The 18,923-nt window shown below is 42.9% G+C and overlaps 1 protein-coding gene across 16 annotated transcripts in view; it reads left to right on the forward strand.

Moving 5' to 3' along the window:
- Nucleotides 1-18,923, forward strand: part of tns1b (tensin 1b) — a 198,023-nt gene that overhangs the window by 30,361 nt on the left and 148,739 nt on the right. For 2 of the 16 annotated variants that reach the window (XM_087829958.1, XM_087829957.1), the window contains exon 1: nucleotides 8,279-8,633. The exons of the other annotated variants lie outside the window; for them this stretch is intronic. In XM_087829958.1, coding sequence (XP_087686084.1) covers nucleotides 8,553-8,633 — 81 coding nt within the window. In that variant the 5' untranslated portion in view covers nucleotides 8,279-8,552. Of the gene's footprint in view, nucleotides 1-8,278; nucleotides 8,634-18,923 lie in introns of those variants that run through there. 16 annotated transcript variants of the gene reach the window in all.

The following is an 18,923-nucleotide window of genomic DNA, read 5'->3' on the forward strand; positions in this document are numbered from 1 at the left end:
ACCACAGCGAGGTTTACATTTGCGGTTTTGACTGAAATGCTTGGATAGTATTGGAAGGATTATAATATGAACTGAGACAGATATTCCAAAATATTCAAGTCAAGGTATACAGGCTTTAGAAAGCTGCCAGTTTGTCAGCTTTACAGTATGTTCAAGGTGGCAGGTTGTGGACCAGGTCATTGCATTATAAAGACAGAGCTGGCATTTCCAACTTTTCAGCGTGCAAGGTCCAATGTAGGAGGGGGCATGTGTAACCCTAGCCACAATCTTTTCATAACCCAAGTAGTTTTTCTTATTCATTTATTTTAGTTTTTAGTTTTTTGCCAAACCAAGCAGTTTTTTTGTGCCTTAGCTGCACCAGTGAGGGTTTTTTGTCTTTAACCTAATGTCTAAACTCGGCCAGCAGATCAAAGCAAAATAATATTAAAAAGCAAACACACTGAAAACAATGGGGGGGGGTTTAAAACTCGTTAAACTAATGTGGTGAACATGGCAAAAATCATGCATTCTAAACAATAGTGCATTGTCTTTGTTATTATTATTATGAGCATGCTTTGCAGGAAGGAGAACTTGCCACAGATTTAGATGCAGCTTTAGCTCATCTATAGAGAACACTGGGTGTGATCGCTGATGAAACTTAATGACTTACAGCCTTTGACCGAAGATGTATGAGAAGTTATTTATTATTCTCGTGATTAAGATCTGCAGTTGCCAAATGACAAAGGAAATTTAATATTTGTGTGATCCTCAGCAGCCTGGCATGGTATGATGAGCTGGAGAGATAAGCGCGTTGGCACGGACACGTCAAAACAGCAGGATATTAGCAGATTGACTTGACATGGCACTTTTTCTGATTGTAGGTCCTGTGTCGATGAATAGAACCATTAATCCTGTAAAAGCAGCCACTGCTCAGTGTGTTAGTTCACACATCCTGATATGAACACAGCCACTTGCTACACTCAGCCCTTTGTTGCATTTGAAACATTCATTTGAATATTGTACTCACACTGTTTATTTTATTAGTTTTTGATTTATGTGACTTTCTTATTTGATGTCAAAATTACCTGTCAGCCAGAATCTTTAAATTGCGGATGTGCTTATTGGACGATCTGATATCCTCGTGTTGGTGCTGTTCCCTCGTCATCATAAATAATGTTGTTCCAGGTTCAACATTGCAAGTGACCAATCACCTTCTCCTGACGTCATCCGTGACCTCGAAAAAAACAAACGCCTTCAAAAAATCTACTTCAATTGCGAGAAGAGAAACCGCCTCTGTAAGGACAATATGTATAATGCTTACCTATCTATCTACCTAGCTATCCTGTCTCAGAGTGACGCTGAAAAACTAGTTCATGCATTTATTACTTCCAGGCTGGACTACTGCAATTCATTATTATCAGGATGTCCAAAAAACTCACTGAAAAGCCTTCAGTTAATCCAAAATGCTGCAGCAAGAGTCCTGACAGGGACTAGAAAGAGAGAGCATATTTCTCCTGTTTTGGCTTCCCTTCATTGGCTTCCTGTTAAATCCAGAATTGAATTCAAAATCCTGCTCCTCACATACAAGGTCTTAAATAATCAGGCCCCATCTTATCTTAATGACCTTGTAGTACCATATCACCCTATTAGAGCACTTCGCTCTCGCTCTGCAGGCCTACTTGTTGTTCCTAGAGTATTTAAAAGTAGAATGGGAGGCAGAGCCTTCAGTTTTCAGGCCCCTCTTCTGTGGAACCAGCTTCCAGTTTGGATTCAGGAGACAGACACTATCTCTACTTTTAAGATTAGGCTTCAAACTTTCCTTTTTGCTAAAGCATATAGTTAGGGCTGGACCAGGTGACCCTGAATCCTCCCTTAGTTATGCTGCAATAGATGTAGGCTGCCGGGGGATTCCCATGATGCATTGAGTTTTTCCTTTCCAGTCACCTTTCTCACTCACTATGTGTTAACAGACCTCTCTGTGTTGAATCATATCTGTTATTAATCTCTGTCTCTCTTCCACAGCATGTCTTTTATCCTGTCTTCCTTCTCTCACCCCAACCGGTCGCAGCAGATGGCCCCGCCCCTCCCTGAGCCTGGTTCTGCCGGAGGTTTCTTCCTGTTAAAAGGGAGTTTTTCCTTCCCACTGTCGCCAAAGTGCTTGCTCATAGGGGGTCATATGATTGTTGGTTTTTTCTCTGTATCTATGAAGCGCCTTGAGGCGACTTTTGTTGTGATTTGGCGCTATATAAATAAAATTGAATTGAATTGAATTGAATTACCGTTTATTAAAGAAAAGCATCCTGAAATTCAAAGAATTCAAGTTCCTGGATCGGCGGACAGAAGCGGTTTCTCTTCTCGCAAGTGAAGTAGATTTTTTTTTTTTAAGGCGGTATTTTTCAAAGGCAGAAAAGGGGGATGTCACAACAATGTTGCAATGTTGAACCTGGAACAACATTTATTATGATGATGTGGGAACACCGACACGAGGATATCAGATCATCCAACCTTATTACGAACAGAATATATCCTGTAATATATCTTATCTCATTCTGGTCAGAAGTATAAAACAAGTTTCTTATCATGACAAGATATTTTTGTGTGTGTGTGAATTTGAACAGTTTGTTTGCTGTGCTTGCTACTTATTTCCCCTGGAGGATATTAAAGGCTCTAATAGGAAGATCAGATCCTCATGGCTTTGCTTTGGTTGGTTTCTTTTCAAAGAGATTGCAAGTATTAGGAATGCAGAGAGAGAGAGTTGTAGAAATAAGTTTACCGTGCATTTGGGTAAATCTGTGTAGGTGGAGAGGATATTTGGATAACCGATGCATTTTATTATTTATGTGATAACTGCTTAAAAAGAGCATTAAATCTGGTCTTAACATGCCCAGACCTGACCACTCACAGGTGAGGTGAATAACGCTGACAGCTTTTAGTGGGTGGGACATATCAGAAAGAAAGTGAACAATTGGTCATCAAAGCTGATGTGTTAGAAAGTGGAAAAACAAGCAAGTGTTATTTGTTATTAGTATTGCTATGCAATAAGGGACATAACAGATGGAGTCACCTGGGTCATCTATGGCTTTAAAGGGCCTTTTCACTAATGAACCTTAGAGTCTTTTAAAGAATAGGCCCGACCACCCTGAAATGCCTCACATTGTGTACTGCAGCCGTGTTATTGTTGCTTTCATGGGTCAGTGTGTTCTGGTGTTGGGTGGACGGTCCTTCCTCTCAGCAGAAAGAACAGAGGAAAAACGTGCACACGCATGTGAGCGTTCTCACAGGGAGGGCGGCGGGCCTGCATTGTTTGCAACAGATGGGAGTCACAAGGGTGTGTGTGTGTGTGTGTGTGTGAGGCCTGCTGGAGTGTGTTCTTCCTCTGTCTGTCAACAAGTGAACTCCCCTTCATGTAGCGCGTCAGGACACCGGCCAAGATCACAGAACACACCCCTCTGCTGTTTGCACATTCACTCTCCCTTTATCCGCATGATTATCTACTATCTTCATCTATCTATGTGATCACTGACTACAGACCCCTGTTTTTTTTCAGGGTTTTTTTGTTTCTCCCGCCCTCTTTTTCATCCATGTGTGATAGCCTTTGCTTATTTTTTCTTCTTTTATCAGTTCATTCTTTTTTTCCCTTCTGTCTCTTGTTTTGAGCCCGTCGTAACAGGCTGGGCAGCTTTGATCTCACTCAGCTGTTTATCCGTCTTTACATGGTTCAAGGACGGTGATCCGACAGCAGTTAATCTTCTTAATTGTCTCGCTGTCCGCTCTTGGCTCTGGTTTTACAAAAGAAACCGAAATGGTCAAGGTTAAAGATGTACTAAAACAAATTATTTGAGTGATTTGATTAGTCGTAGAAACTTGCCTTTCTTTCCTTTCCTGCATTACAATCCCTCAGTCTCTGTAGTCCCTCTTTATAATTTATCGCCGGGCTACACCAAACAGCCACAACATTAAAACCACTAACAGGTGAAATGAGTAATATAATTCATCCTGTTACAAAAAGCTGCCATTCTTCTGGATGTTACTTTGATATTCAATTCAATTTTATTTATATAGCGCCAAATCACAACAAAAGTCGCCTCAAGGCGCTTCATAGATACAGAGAAAAACCCAACAATCACATGACCCCCTATGAGCAGCACTTTGGCGACAGTGGGAAGGAAAAACTCCCTTTTAACAGGAAGAAACCTCCAGCAGAACCAGGCTCAGGGAGGGGCGGGGCCATCTGCTGCGACCAGTTGGGGTGAGAGAAGGAAGACAGGATAAAGACATGCTGTGGAAGAGAGACAGAGGTTAATAACAGATATGATTCAATGCAGAGAAGTCTATCTAGGATATCTGTGCAGCACTTCCAGCAGGACAGGGCATCCAGCCACACCGCAAACCTGCTCATGAACCCGAGCTGACCTGACTTCAAACTCCCCAGATCAAACTGAACATCTGTGGGATGCACCACAACAAGCCCGATCCACGTAGGGTCCAACCACTGGAAACAAAGCAGTGTCAGATACCCTCAATGACGTCCACACCCCAACAGGTTAGAGCTGTTTTGGTGGCAAAAGGAGAACCTGGACAATAGTTGGGCGTTGGTTTTAATTGTTTTGGCCGATCACCGTTTGAACAAATACTTGATAAGTAATCAGGGATGCAGTTTGTTCAAAAACCACCAGTGGGTGCTGCTGCTGCACTTAGTTTCTGTTTGATTTTTGGTGGTCTTATAGTGAAATAATGTGACTGGGGTAAAAAAGACTTTGAGTATCTTGTAGAAATTCATTAACTTGATACAGTTTCTTCTGTTACTATATATAGAAGGCGTTATGACTATCAAAAAATAAATTATGCATCATGCACTGTTACATGAGAGTGTGTTGACAGATAATGTGGAGGATGACTTTATGCAAGAACATAGTGTGCAGTGCTGTGACTGCTTTTATTTCAGCACAGCTAAGCTCTGCTGGACAACTCTTCAGTGCTCTGTCATTCACTGACAGTTATGATTGGGAAGGGCATTGGATTGATTTCACACATGGGGGGGGTAAGAAGAAAGAAGTAAACAAACAAAGCTTCCTGTCCTGCCATTTCTCAGATGGTAATCAAGCTGCTGACCATGTGGTCAAAAAGCCAATGTCTTGCCACCTACAGCTCTGCCACAGTATAATTTAAGAGGCCAAGGTAGTAATTTCTATCTTTTTTTAGAATGTAGAAAAACAGTGGGGTGTTAAATGACGTCCAAAAAGAAATTGATTTCCAGCAACATGTCAGCTGTGCTCTCCCATCAACATGTGTGCCAGACAGTGTAAAGTCTCACAGGACTGTTGATGTTCAAGTGCTAAATGTTAAGTTGCAGTTAGTTTGTGTTTGAAAAGATACTAAAATATTTCAAATAAATAAATAAATAGAATAAAAAAGCAGGGAAAAACAAGGAGTCGTAATATTTAAATTCTCCCTGGCTTCTTTCTCGTAATGTGTTTGACTGGGACCAGCAGTGCAGGGGTTGGCACCATCTCCTTAGACCTAGAAGGTCCTGGGTTAGAATCCACTACATGGCTGAAGTTTGTATCCCTGTAATCTGCACAGTCTGATTTACGCCTACAGTCCAGAGACATGCATATTGGCTAAATTGATGTTTCTAAATTGGCCGTAGGTGTAAATGTGAGCATGAATAGTTATGTCTCTCTGTGTTAACCCTGCAACAGACTGATCACCTGTCCATGGTGTACACTGGTTCTTGCCCCGTGACAGCTGGGAAAAACCTCAGCCCCCCCCCCACCCTTAACTGCAAAGGTGGAAGTAGATGTATGTACTGGATGGCAATGAGGGACGAGGGATTATCATAATCCGTGACTTCACTGGACTGTGTGATAGGGCTTTAGCTGCCTCTAAGTGTCCAAAACTCAATAACACAAAATCTTAATTAAAATGTGTCTAAAACTTACAAACTTTTGAAAACTTTGGTAATAATTCACTGACCACTAAACCATCCAACTCTAATTAAATGCTAACATTTAATGAATGAAAGCACCATTAACTGATGCAATTATAAACTCATTTAGGACTCACCCGTGCTGATGACAGGTGGTCCTCTCGAAGAGCAGTTTTTAATCTGAAAGTGTGAATTGAAGCCATGCGTACTTCTTGTTGTGTCAGGCTTTGCATCCTTGTGTGTGTCCGTGTGTTTTTCGTTTTGTCTTTAACCTCGTCTCCTTTAGCGAATGTCTGTGTAGGTGGTGGCCTGCAAGAAATACTGGGCCACTAATCCTCTGTGCCAAAGGGTGAGTATGCATGACTGTTTCTGTGTGTGGGTGGGTTTGTGTATTTACACACCATGTGAGAAAATTGTGAAGATGTGCGCGAGAGGGTGGAGAAGGAAAAGGTGGTTATTGGTGGATGTTTGTGTATATGACTGTGGTGAACTTGATAGTTTAAATGACGTGTGTTTGTGTTTTGAGGAAATTGTGGGCTGTGATTTTTCTGAGTGTTTTTGTTTATCTCTGATGGGAAATGATGGGTTTGAGTGCACACGTGGGTAGGCTCAAGTAGTATGGAGCATTGTGTGTGCGCGCATGTGCATGAAAAACCTGCAGAAAGGGATAAAGAGTCATGGGGCTAACATGGTCATTGATGAGCAGTGAGAACTTAATGAGGCAGCTTTTACTTCCTGGCCCCTGTGTTCTTTCTCCCTTTTGTAAAGTGTGAAGCGGGAGTGGGGTCTGTTTAAAGCCACCTACTGTCACTAACCAAGCATGTTGTTTTTGTTTTTGTATTTCTGCACATAAGAGATAAAATGTCAGTCAAATTTCATGTACTGATCGAGCACCAAAACTGCAGTTCCTGGAATGACCACCAGAGGCTGTCCCCATAGACTACCATGTTAAAATGACCAACTTTAAAGTAGAAACAAACATGACCCTGAGACTGGTTGGCGCCTCACTGGCAATCGCATGTCGCTATTTAATCGTTTAATGAAATTGGTCGTTCCTTCATTCGTTATTGCAGTGATGTCTTGTGCCATTTCACTAGTGTTAGTTAGGTTGCAGCTGATGGTGCGTGGAATAACAAGCAGATAATGTTTTAGAGCAGCGTGATCACGGTTAGGATTGCAAAGAGGCATGTTGTGCTGCTCTGAAAACTCCTTTGCAATTGCTTTGGTTGTGAGCAGGTTGCCATGGTAGCTCTGTAGATTGCATGGAAGACACAGCTTGTCTGCAAGCACTTGCCAACTTGTCGCTGAGGGGTGGCAAAACTGAGAACTGCAATGCAAACTGGAAAGGCAGCCTGCTCGCCTTCAAAGTAAAAGTTTTGTGCCTTATGGCTACAACCAACACATTTCAAAAGGAGCAACTTTTACTTTGAAGGCAAACTGTCTACCACTTGTAAGTAAGGTTTGCACTTGTTTAGACAAGATGGTATTTTCTATGCAAACCAAGAAAGTGGCAACTCAAAGAGCAGCACTGTTTGTGACAGATTTCTGCGTGTGACTGCCAGCAGCCTCTGGCAACCACTCGCCAACTTGTCAGGAATAAACATTTTTCTTTGGCAACCATTTGCTGCTGACCAGTCTCTAAGCCTGTGTGACTGAGGCCTAACTCAGCTGGTTAGATTATATTAAGGTTTAAAGTTATTGAAGTGTGGCCACCTTGAATGACAGTTCAACTTCATAAAAGCTCCATAAACCAACAGTTGCCGTGATCTTTTTTATACAATGTTGTGTTGATCTGTAATTTGAATCCAAGCCAAAGGCAGAACTGACTTTTTTTTTTCTTATTTACATTTTTTAATTTAAATATTTAGGAAAGCAGGTACCAAAGGAGTTGGTGCAAATTTCCCTTGAGAAAAGACTAGAAAAAATAAATTGCATGTGCCTATTTTTGATTCCCAGAGTGATTGAAAGTTGCATTTTTTGATGTCAGGAGAAATGTCAGTGAAGATTTACCTCAAAGGTAGTTAGGTAAAAGCAGGCGGCGTGGAGTTTATGAAATATTAAAATGGGCTTAATACAGAAATGCACAAGGAAAGCATGCAGGAGAGAGGGGTAGAAGGTGGGAGGGAGGTGTAGTGCCATGGATGCTGTGGGGGGACGAGCAGGGAGGGGTGGGATCAAGGGATGAATGAAATTAAAAGTGGTGAGGCTTAGAGGGCTAAGGAGGGAGGGAGACATGGGATGAGAGAGAGGGAGAGGAGGCGCAAAAGAGATGGATAATAAGTGGACTATACCCCCTCCCCCTTTGCTCCCGTGGAGAGGTAGGGGCAGCCTGACCCCCCTCAGTTAAAAAAAAAAAAAAAACCTTTGTGAACCTTTCCCCGGCAGAGGGAACGGGAGGCAGACCGAGCGCAGAGGAGAGGCAGCAAGGATCCAATTTAGAGCAGACACATAGAGGGAAAACAGCAAGCCGGACACTGAGGAAGAGGCAGAAAGAAGAAGCTGTATTTATGTCCAGGATGGTCATGGCTTTCCAGTGCTGGGCTACTCTTCTTCTTCTTGGATTAAACTTAAGGAAGCCCACTGGTCTGTAGCAGCAGCAGCCCCAGCAGCAGCCCCAGCAGCAGCATCACTCCTGTCCGTCACCATGCCGTCTGTCTCCCTCAGCTTGCCCACAGCTCTGGCTGGACCTGCACGCACTTGGGTCTGCCTGTCTTGCATGTTCTGGGTGAGAAAAGTTTCCAGTCAGATATTTTTAGGAGTTCACAGGATGTCTGACAGCAGAAATTTTAGCACGATTTCTCTGCAGCTCTAATATGTCAGAGTGAAATCATGAGTATAAGTCAGTGGGCTGACTCACGTGGGACATAGTGTGACGATGCAGTGGGCATGATATTTTCTGTAAAGAAAAGGTTTATGCTTCAGATTATTTGGGAGCCCTGCTCAGGGGATCTATTGGGTGGTCTGCTTTCGGGGGTTGGGTGGAGGGTTGGGACCCCGGCTGTGGGGGGCCTTGGCACGGTGACACATTTGAATGTGGGAGATATTATGAAGGAGAACGGGAGGGCGTGCAAACGCGAGACAAACCTCTGCATTGTCTGCTTCGTTTCAGTAACATGTTCTTGTGTTTTCTTTGCTCCGTGTGCACGCTGAAAACTTTTCTGCTCCGACTTTGAGTTGAATTAAATGCTCTCCTTTCTCACCCGTTCCCACTCCCTCACTCCCCCTGTGTCCCGCTCTGTTTCGCACTAGGTGGTTGGGACACACAGCTATTTTTTGCTTTCTCTTGTATAATTCAATCTGCCGCGCATTCCCGCTCACAGTGAGGGGTTGTTTGTGCACTTGTGTGCCCTCTGGTCAGTGTTTGTGTGTGTGTGAGTGTCCATCCTAAATGTGCTGTGACTACGGTCTCGACATGTCTTAAAACACTGTGAGTGCTTTTCCTAATTTGTGCTGATATGAAAGAACATTCCTGTCTCAAATATACGACATTGCTTGCTGCTCTCCACTTTTTTTCCAGCTGAATAGAGGATGAAAGAGGAGACTGGTTTGAATAGACCATTGAGATCCATCCTTCCCCATTCTGCAGTGGTCCTTTGGGACATGACTGCACACCACTGGCAGAGCTGCAGCTCTTGGCGTGAGGACTGGATAATCTTACAGAGCTCTTCATCAGTTAATTACCATTCTTTCTTTTGAAGAGCAGGAGGCGAGGTGAAGGGGGTGGGGGTGGGGGGGTTGTAAAAGAATCTCAATGCCCCCCAGCTAAGCTCTGGGTCACTGATTGACTGCATCAGAGCGGTGTATGACAAAGCGAGCTCACTTAAGGGGGCGGGATTCAATCTGAGCTCCAGTGTTAATAGCAGATCTTTGTTTGGTGCTAAAATGGCCCTAATTTGGGCACACCTTATTCCAGCAGCCTGGTGTTGTGGGTTATACGAGCTTTGCACCCTTCTGACCTGTTTGCTGGACAGACTAATCCTTTATCAAGTTTTTTTTTTTTTTTTTTTTTTGGGGGGGGGGGGGGGGGGGGGGGGGGGTGATGCTGAAAGAGAAGGTGTCCGTGCATGATCATTTCTGAAATTTCCTAAAACGGACAGTGCCACTTTAAGGCCAGATCGATATGAAGAAATGCTGAGGAGAGAAAAGAGCTGAATATTAAGCTCCAATCACTTTGCTCTTCCTGAAGTGACTGAAAATGTGTAGCTTTCTCCCCTGTCTGTGATGACCTCTGACCTTTTGAAGGATTTCCTAAAGCTATAAACATTTTCATTTAGAAACTTTGTTGAATGAGATATCTTAAAAATGTGTAGCTCTGGAAAACACCCAATGGCAGCTTCCAGGGCTGAAATATAAACCCATCATCCAGTCTGTGTAGCTTCCCAGTCATCTAGGTCATGGTCATTTTAAGCATTTGCAATGAAGGTAGCTGGACTTCTTTTTGGTTCATGAAGACCTGAAGATTCGTGAAGTTTCATCTCATTTAAGAAGCATCTTCAGTTCCAGCTACAGAGTTATTAAAACCCCTTCAAGAGTTAAATGCCTGGGACTCTCCATCAGTATTGAGAACTGAAGAAGCCTCTCAGATGACACGTGAAACGTCTTCCTGAAGTCGAGCTCCCTTCATCGCAAGTGCTTAATAATAAGCAGCAGTTCCTCTAGTGTCCACTTGATGTTCAGCCCTGATATTAAAATGCCAAACTTTAAACCACAAAGAAATATGTTTATTGCCCAACCAGTCTACATGTGTTTTGTGGACTTGGAGAAGGCATTCGACCGTGTCCCTCGGGGTGTCCTGTGGGAGGTGTTGCGGGAGTATGGGGTGTCTGGCCCATTGCTACAGGCCATTCGATCCCTATACAACCGTTGCAAGAGCTTGGTTCGCATTGCCGGCAATAAGTCGGACTCGTTCCCGGTGGGTGATGGGCTCCGCCAGGGCTGCCCTTTATCACCGGTTCTGTTCATAATTTTTATGGACAGGATTTGTAGGCGCAGCCAAGTGGCGGAGGGCTTTCGCTTTGGTGGCCTCAGGATCTCATCTCTGATTTTTGCGGATGATGTGGTTCTGTTGGCTTCATCAGGTGAGGGCCTCCAGCTCGCACTGGAGCGGTTCGCAGCCGAGTGTGAAGCAGCGGTAATGAGGATCAGCACCTCCAAATCTGAGGCCATGGTTCTCAGCCGGAAAAGGGTGGAGTGCCCACTCCGGGTCGGGGATGAGTTCTTGCCCCAAGTGGAGGAGTTCAAGTATCTCGGGGTCTTGTTCGCGAGTGATGGGAGAAGGGAGCCGGAGATCGACAGACGGATTGGGGCTGCGGCTGCAGTAATGCAGACGCTGCACCGGCCTGTCGTGGTGAAGAGGGAGCTGAGTGTAAAAGCGAAGCTCTCAATTTACCGGTCGATCTACGTCCCTACCCTCACCTATGGCCACGAGCTGTGGGTAGTGAGTACTCAGAGTAGAGCCGCTGCTGCTCCACATCGAAAGGAGCCAGCTGAGGTGGTTCGGGCATCTGACAAGGATGCCCCCTGGGCGCCTCCTGGGTGAGGTGTTCCAGGCATGTCCCACCGGGAGGAGGCCCCGGGGCAGACCCAGGACACACTGGAGAGATTATATCTCTCGGCTGGCCTGGGAACGCCTTGGTGTTCCCCCGGATAAGCTGGAGGAGGTGGCTGGGGAGAGGGAGGTCTGGGCCTCTTTGCTTAGGCTGCTGCCCCCGCGACCCGGCCTCGGATAAAGCGGATGAAGATGGATGGATGGAAATATGTTTAAAAGGCTGTTTTCATCTCTAAACCTAATTGTGGCTTTTATGCCAGCTGTAAAGGTTGTAACGCTTTATATAACTGATCTATTTAAATTAAATTAAGGCTTAAATCTCATCATTTAGGGTCATTGGCACTTTAAGGGACTGTGGGTGCCAACAAAGCCACTATAGATGCTGTTTACTAATTTAAAGGGCTGGCATCTGTGCAGCACTATCAAAATACGCATAACAGCTGATCTCTGGGCTACTTTCGTATTTATGCTGTTGTTGGTTCTTTAGTTTTAACCCCTGTCACAGGGAACATAGAAGTCATCATAGATAAAGAACTTGATTATAGTGAGGGAAAGCGAGTGTTAAAAACAGTAGAATCTGTCCACTGCAACCATTTTCCCCACTGAGCTTATCTTCATGCTCCTATCTCTGCTTTTGCTGACTTTTCTGTTTAATTAACTCTTCAACAAATCAGCATTCTGCCAGTCAACCTTGGGCTTTGCACTAACTCTTGGTGAACCAAAAGCAAGCATGTCTGGACTGGGCTGGTTGCATACCCAAAATCTGTGACTCTGCCAAAGACGTGAGTTCTAACAAAACCAAGATGGGGAGGGTGACCGTGCTAAACTTGAGTTGACAAACAGACAGGAGGTGTCATGGTGGCTTTTTTCAGCCTATGATTTACTCAAATTTGTCTTTAAGGAATGTGTTTTACATCGCAGAGACGAGGCGACCCATTGCCACAAATTTCTTTTCCAAGATAAAACATAAAAACAAAAAAGGGACTGTCCATTTGATGATAAACTCTGCATACTGTAGACATCCTCCTTGAGCAGATGGGAAAGTGAGTACAGCTGCAAAAGCTGTTATGAAGAGACTGGTCTGTAGAATAGAATGATACAAAGTGGGAGACTGGGCATGTGACAGCGAGTAAGTTCAGGTTCAGGAAACAGACTGGCTTCTGGAACTAGACGAGATCTGTTCCTTATCCTCCAATGGGGAGGGCTTCCTCTTGTCAGAGCAGGATAAAGAAGATTTTTCCAGCATGGAAGCTGTAAGAAATGCTTAGAGAAATATAGGAAACGGCAGGAGCGACTTGAAGGACACAGGAAATGAATAGAAGATGCTGCGGGCGAAATGGGAGGGCAAAGTATTTACGGATGATGAGAAAGGCCTTGAAAGAAGACCTTCAGTAGAGTGCTGACCCTCCGCCAGACACTTTGAATAATTAATGAATGCCAAAAAGGGTTTTAGGGATTTTTTTCAATTTTTTTTTTTTTTTTTAATCAGGTTTCTCTGTAGGGGCCTGGAAAAGCAATGAAATGCCCTTTACCAGCCCACAGCCTATAAAGTTTAAAAGCCATGCAAATCCTGTTGACATTCAGGAGCAGTAGGTTATTAACACACCCACTTATTTTGGCCTTTAGACCAAACAGGCAAGTTGATAGGATATGTGTCGGTAGCAGTGACCAGGTGCCTCTGGTCACTGCTATAACCACAGTCTCACATATTGGCCTCACACTTCTGTCGGAGCAAATATTGACGTCCGCTGAACCGTCACAGTTTCGAGGGATCAAAGAACTCCTCCAGATGATCGATATTAATTAACGTACAGATGCTGTAGTGTCAGAGTTGGGTCTCAAAAGGATCGTTCTGGGAAATTGTGTCATCTGAAGAATGTTAGGTTGGTGGTCTTTAGTTGTCTTGACTTGAAAATCAAGACATGCTGCAAGCCTGTTGTTACTACTCCAGCCTCCATGCCTTTATGCAAGATGCATGGTCTCATGGTAGTGCCCATTTGTGTAGTCCTTGACTATGCAGACAGAGGGATTTTGGGAGTTCTACAAATGCATGCAGTCTTCCAAAAAGCCATCACAGTTATGTATTAATCGAAAGCTGAGTTGTTGAGTTGTTGGCTCTAACAGGAAAGGAAGCCACTTACCGAAAAAAAGATTAAATGGCAATAAAACATAGATAAGAAGCCCAAAAACTTTACAGCTGCAACACATAGAAGTGGGTTAGCATATCTCTGTGTAGTACCTACTGTCATCCTGGATGTTGTCTACTTTTGGCCGTTTTCCGACACGCTCTCTGAGCTCATCTCCTTTTCCACTCTCCCTTTTCTGTCTCTCTCTGTTCGTAGTTAGCTTCTGCCTCAATCCCATTGCCTGAGATTACCTCTGATTGGAGAAAAGTGCTCCGCATGTGTGGCCCCCTTTGAAATACATCACCACTCCTAACCGTAACATCTGCGTTTATGTTACCCCAAATATTTTTTCTCTCCCTTGAGTGAGTTTGCCTCACAGTTACATTCTGGGTTTGATGCTGACCCACTTGTTGACATGTTGGGGAGTTTTGTCATCTTTATCTTTGTGTGGCTCCTTCTCACGGTCGTGACTTAGATGAAAAATCATGAACAACAAAAAGGGACATTTAACTCTTGCTCATTGATTTACGAGAGATGTTGAGCTTTGTGTAATACCCCCACCTGCCCCTTTTGGTCCTGAGGGACCCCCTCAGCTTTGTCCATGCTTCACTGGGCGCATTGGTCCTTAACCTCCCATGGTATTCTGGTTTTCTGTGACAGGAAGTTTGGAATTCAGAAACGTAATTAGATTGCCTCATTTTACTCGGCCTAATCCAGGGATACTGGCTTCTAGACTGCTGAAAAGTTAGTTTATCTACATTTTCATTGGTGACATTAGACACCATGCTCATTAAACATTTGTGTCCACTTTAGTAGAAATATTACTTTCTCTGAAGAGCTTAACCCACCTGGCCTCTTAGAAAGTTTAATACTTGTCCTTTAAACCTCTGCTTATCCCCATGTCGTGTCTATCACATGGTTTGTTTGAGTCTGGCGAATCCATGACTTTTTGCTTTTGTTCCTTTATGATTAAAATGACCTTTAACCAAATATACTTTGGCTTGTTTTATGGATTTTATCTTAGTTTTTGACTGTTAAGAAACACTTTGTTATATTTTTTTTAGGTACCATCTTGTTTAAATAAAGTATATTCTTCACTCTTCCTCAGCAACAGCTTTCTACCTTTTGTCTCCCTCTCTGGATTCTGCTTTTGTGCTGGACAATAATTTAATACAGGTGACCTCACTCAAGGAAATGCCTTAGACTTCTGAGAACAAGGAGGGTCAAAGGTGAACATTTGAGAAGTAGAACAACAATGTGGACTGGCTGTAGAGTATGCTCTTGAGTGTGTGTAGGTGTTTGAACCTGGTAATAATTAAGGCAGCTAACAGGAAGCGCACTGTGGTACCTGGGACCACGTTTATTGCAAAACTAATCTGCAATTTTGTAATGCAGTCACCAGTGATGTACAGGTTTTAACATATTAAAGCTGTACCTGCGCCAGAAAAGAAGTATAGAAACCAAAATTTTAGAGGTTTAAGCTAGAAAATTAGGTCAGTTGATCATCAGCAGTTCAGTGGATTCATGTAATGCTATTTTAGGCTTTTCTGTTTACATTAATCAGTTTAAGTTACAACTATAGCCAAGTATTCCTTGTTGCTGCTGACTGGTAAATCTGTTGTGGAGTTTCACCTCTGCTCTCTGATTATTAAAGGCTCATGCCTTCATTGTTGGGCTTTAGTTTGACTTCACAAACATTTTCTTTGGAGATGAAAAAGAAGAAGCAGGGGAAAAAAGTGACCACTTGATTATGATTGGATTACGAAGAAAAAACAAACTCTGGTATTCTGATGTATTTCCATCTCACTACTTACCTGAACTTTAAACATTACAGTACATCTCATTTAAGAATTGTTACACCCTTGCTAATTAAAGAGACGTACATTCGAACCCTTTCTGCTCACAGTAGGAAGGTGATTGAGAGAAAAATGTCAAAGAAGATTCAAACGTTTACTGTGTTGTTTATCGACCCCGTGTTTACTGCTGAGAGTCACCTTATATGGATATGCTTCATATCTCATGTGTGCAGTAGACTAATTGCAAGCCAAAACATTCCTTACATGTACACGTAGACTCGAATTTTCAAGCGTCTTCAGTGCCAGAACACAACTTAGCAGCCAAGTTAAACTTCTGTAATTTTTTTAAATACAGCAACAAAGCACAAACACGGTTTAAAGCCAGGAAACATGTCACCTTTTTTAATCTGATTCCAGAAATCGAGCACATTTGTTTGAGAGCCTGACATCATGATAAAGCACTCTGTGGAGATTAAGAGAAAGGGCGAGGAGCTTTCTCCTTAGCCGTCCACTTGCTTGATTTGTCTCAATGAGAGTCACAGAGCTTCTTAATGCCATGATAACCTACTACTTTGGACTTGATCTGAGACCTCCTGTGGTTACCTATGCATTCAAGAGTGAGGCCAAACAACGCTCATTGGAAGCGGCGCTGACAGCATCATGCTGCGCTGCCCGTGCATTTATCCAAAGGGGATCGGGGGGGGGGGGCTTTGAGATTCTTTAATTATTTGAATTCATGCTCAGGTGGTTTAGTTTTGCTGGTGCCATGAATAATTTTCTGCAGTTTTTAGATTTTCTTTATATTTTTTGCATTTTTAGATAAGATTTAGGTTGGGAAAGCAGAAGAAGCTCTCATCAGGAAATAATAAGATCTAATCATAAGAACAAAATCCCCCAAAACATGTCATCCCCATTCTTCCTTCATCTGGGGTTATGGTTTTAGTTTCACTCGTCCCATCCAAGAGCGTCTGCCTCTGCCAACCCAGCACGATATGGAGCACGTGCTGTTTCCCTCAGCAGTTTCCTCCTATGATGAACTTTGGCTGTCTTTGATTAAACCCATTTTTATCCTTCTGAATCTAAACTTTTGGCAGGCACAGTCTGCATTTTTATTTGGAGCTTGTAGCTCTCTACGTTCCACATGTATAATTTATTTTCATACGCTGCTATATGACAACGCTGCGAGGGAAAGTTCAGAAGGTTCAACTGTTTTCTTTGGACAGGAAGTTTATCTCAGGCGATTTTGAGATTTTCTGTAAAAACAAATGAAGCTGAAATTGTATCACTTGCTTAATACGGATTTGCTGTAACATTTCGAAACAGATACCTGACTCCAAGCCAGGAAACGATACTGTAATTGTGTTACAGCAGTAATAAAGAATTTCTTTTGAGGTTGCAGACAGAAGAAAAGAGCAGCTCTGTAATGTTGAATAAGTAAAAACAAGAATAAGCAAAGTGGGATCAACAGATTGACAATTAATGCGTCTCCTGTTACATGATTAAATTGATGAGTATCCAGCATTTTCTGTTTGATAAATAAAGTTTTTGTTTTTAAATTATCTCATTATTATGAAGTTTGTTTTGCATCTATAATATCATTTAGATGTCATCTGCAGCTCTTTCTAGGACCTAACTGATTTCAATGTAAAAATGCAAATGTGCAATGTGATTGGACTGAACCTGGTAAAGCCCTTGTGTGGTTTGTAATAAACCTCATCAAGGTTGAAACATCAAGGTTATAACATAAGAGAGCTGACAGACCTATTGAGTTGCCGATATGGGCTTAATCACACAGGTGCTAATGTTAATTTGATATGATGTTCCAAAACCATTTTAGCACGCTAACATTTGCTAATTGGCAATAAACAAACTTATAGAACAGCTGCGATCTGAAATTAGACCTGACTGTAGCAGAGTGTAGGGATCAGTGTGATGCCAATACTCTGGCCACTGTAGGAACTAGTGGGCTGTGTTATGGCGGTCTGCACCTGGTGCATGTGTTTTACCACACTATGTTCCCCTACAACACGTTTTTCTTTTCTTTTTTTAGGGTTAGAATAGGTGGAGAAAAAGTACCTAATCTAAGTTACGTACTCCTGAGTGACACTGAATAACTGCTAGGCTGGTTGCTGATTGGTCAAACTTGAAACAAATAGCTTTACAAAAAAAAATTATTACAATTTTTTAAAATTCAGCAACCAAGTGGAAGCAAGAGGAAGAATAGTACACTGCTCCTCTTAAAGAAAGCTATCAGCAATGTAAAATTAGATATAGAAACTAAAAACAGATAACACAGCAGCACCTCCCTGCATACTTTCTGTCTACTTGCACCATCAGTACTGACGTCATGGTTGAAGCTGTTGCAGGAATACTTCATTACCGCGTGTGTCTATTCGTTTCTACATTGCAATAGAGACATATGCTAAAAGGGTTAGTTAGGGTACATGCGTCCTAACTAGCTCCTAACCCCCACCACCACCACCACCAAAAAAAAAAGAAAAAAGTTCATACAACCTTGGACCTGACTTGTATTCTTGCACTTGATAAGGGTTGAATCTAATGAGCACGTAGACTATGTTTTTACCACATTCACACACTCACGCTGGAAAAGTGTTGACCTAACTGCAGTTTAAAATCCAGGATCGTGCTTTGATCTCAGGATAAACTTGAAACTTTGGCAAACATTTGTCCACGGACTCACAGCTGTGACTTTCTTCACTAAAGTTGCCTTAGACTCATGTGGTAACTTCCAGCAACACTTTCACCTCATCTTCGGTCCAACCACAGAAATCTCTTTCTACCTGTGCAGTGTTTTAGAAAACAAACCGGCCTTCTCGATCCTGTTTGCATAAAGAACACACATGCATGTTGTCTGTGAAAAGGGAGGTTAATATGTATTTAGTGGGTTGCAGTTAGAGATTATTTCTGAAAATGGAGGTTAAATGGATGTAGACTAAGCCTCGAGGGCCGGTGTCTTGCAGGTTTTAGATGTATCCTTGATTCTTCACAGCTGATTTAAATGGCTACATTGAACTAAAATGAACTAATCATTTGATCCAGGTGTTTAGACCCAGGGTGATATGTAAAACCTGCACCACACCGACCCTCGAGGCCTGCCGTTGGCCGAGCCTGTCATAGAGGATTGTCAATGAAGAACCTTGAGATACTGGTTGGTGTGGTGTTCTGCGTTAAAATTCAGGACCTAACATAAAAAGTCACAGATTGTGTCTTTGTTGTGTTTCAGTAGGAGGGCTGACCACCTCTATTGTCCCCCTACCTTTCTCCATTGCTTCCTATGCTACTCACAAAGTTGAATGAGTACCAGATTGTGACAACTTAGAAAAGATGACTGCTGTGCGTTATTCTAATGCTCTGTGAAAAAGAAGGGATTTTTTCCCCCCCCTCTCCTTACTTCTGGATGACTGAGTAATTTCCTCCTTGAGATCCACCTCACTGAAATGAAATGCCTGTAGAGTCAGAGGAAGTAAAGTGGAGGAAAGAGAGACTGGACTGGAATGCCTGGGGTGCATTTTTCCCCCCTAAAT

The sequence above is a fragment of the Neolamprologus brichardi genome, chromosome 16 (assembly GCF_056152115.1).
Source record: "Neolamprologus brichardi isolate AB-2024 chromosome 16, ASM5615211v1, whole genome shotgun sequence".
Lineage (NCBI taxonomy): Eukaryota > Metazoa > Chordata > Actinopteri > Cichliformes > Cichlidae > Neolamprologus > Neolamprologus brichardi.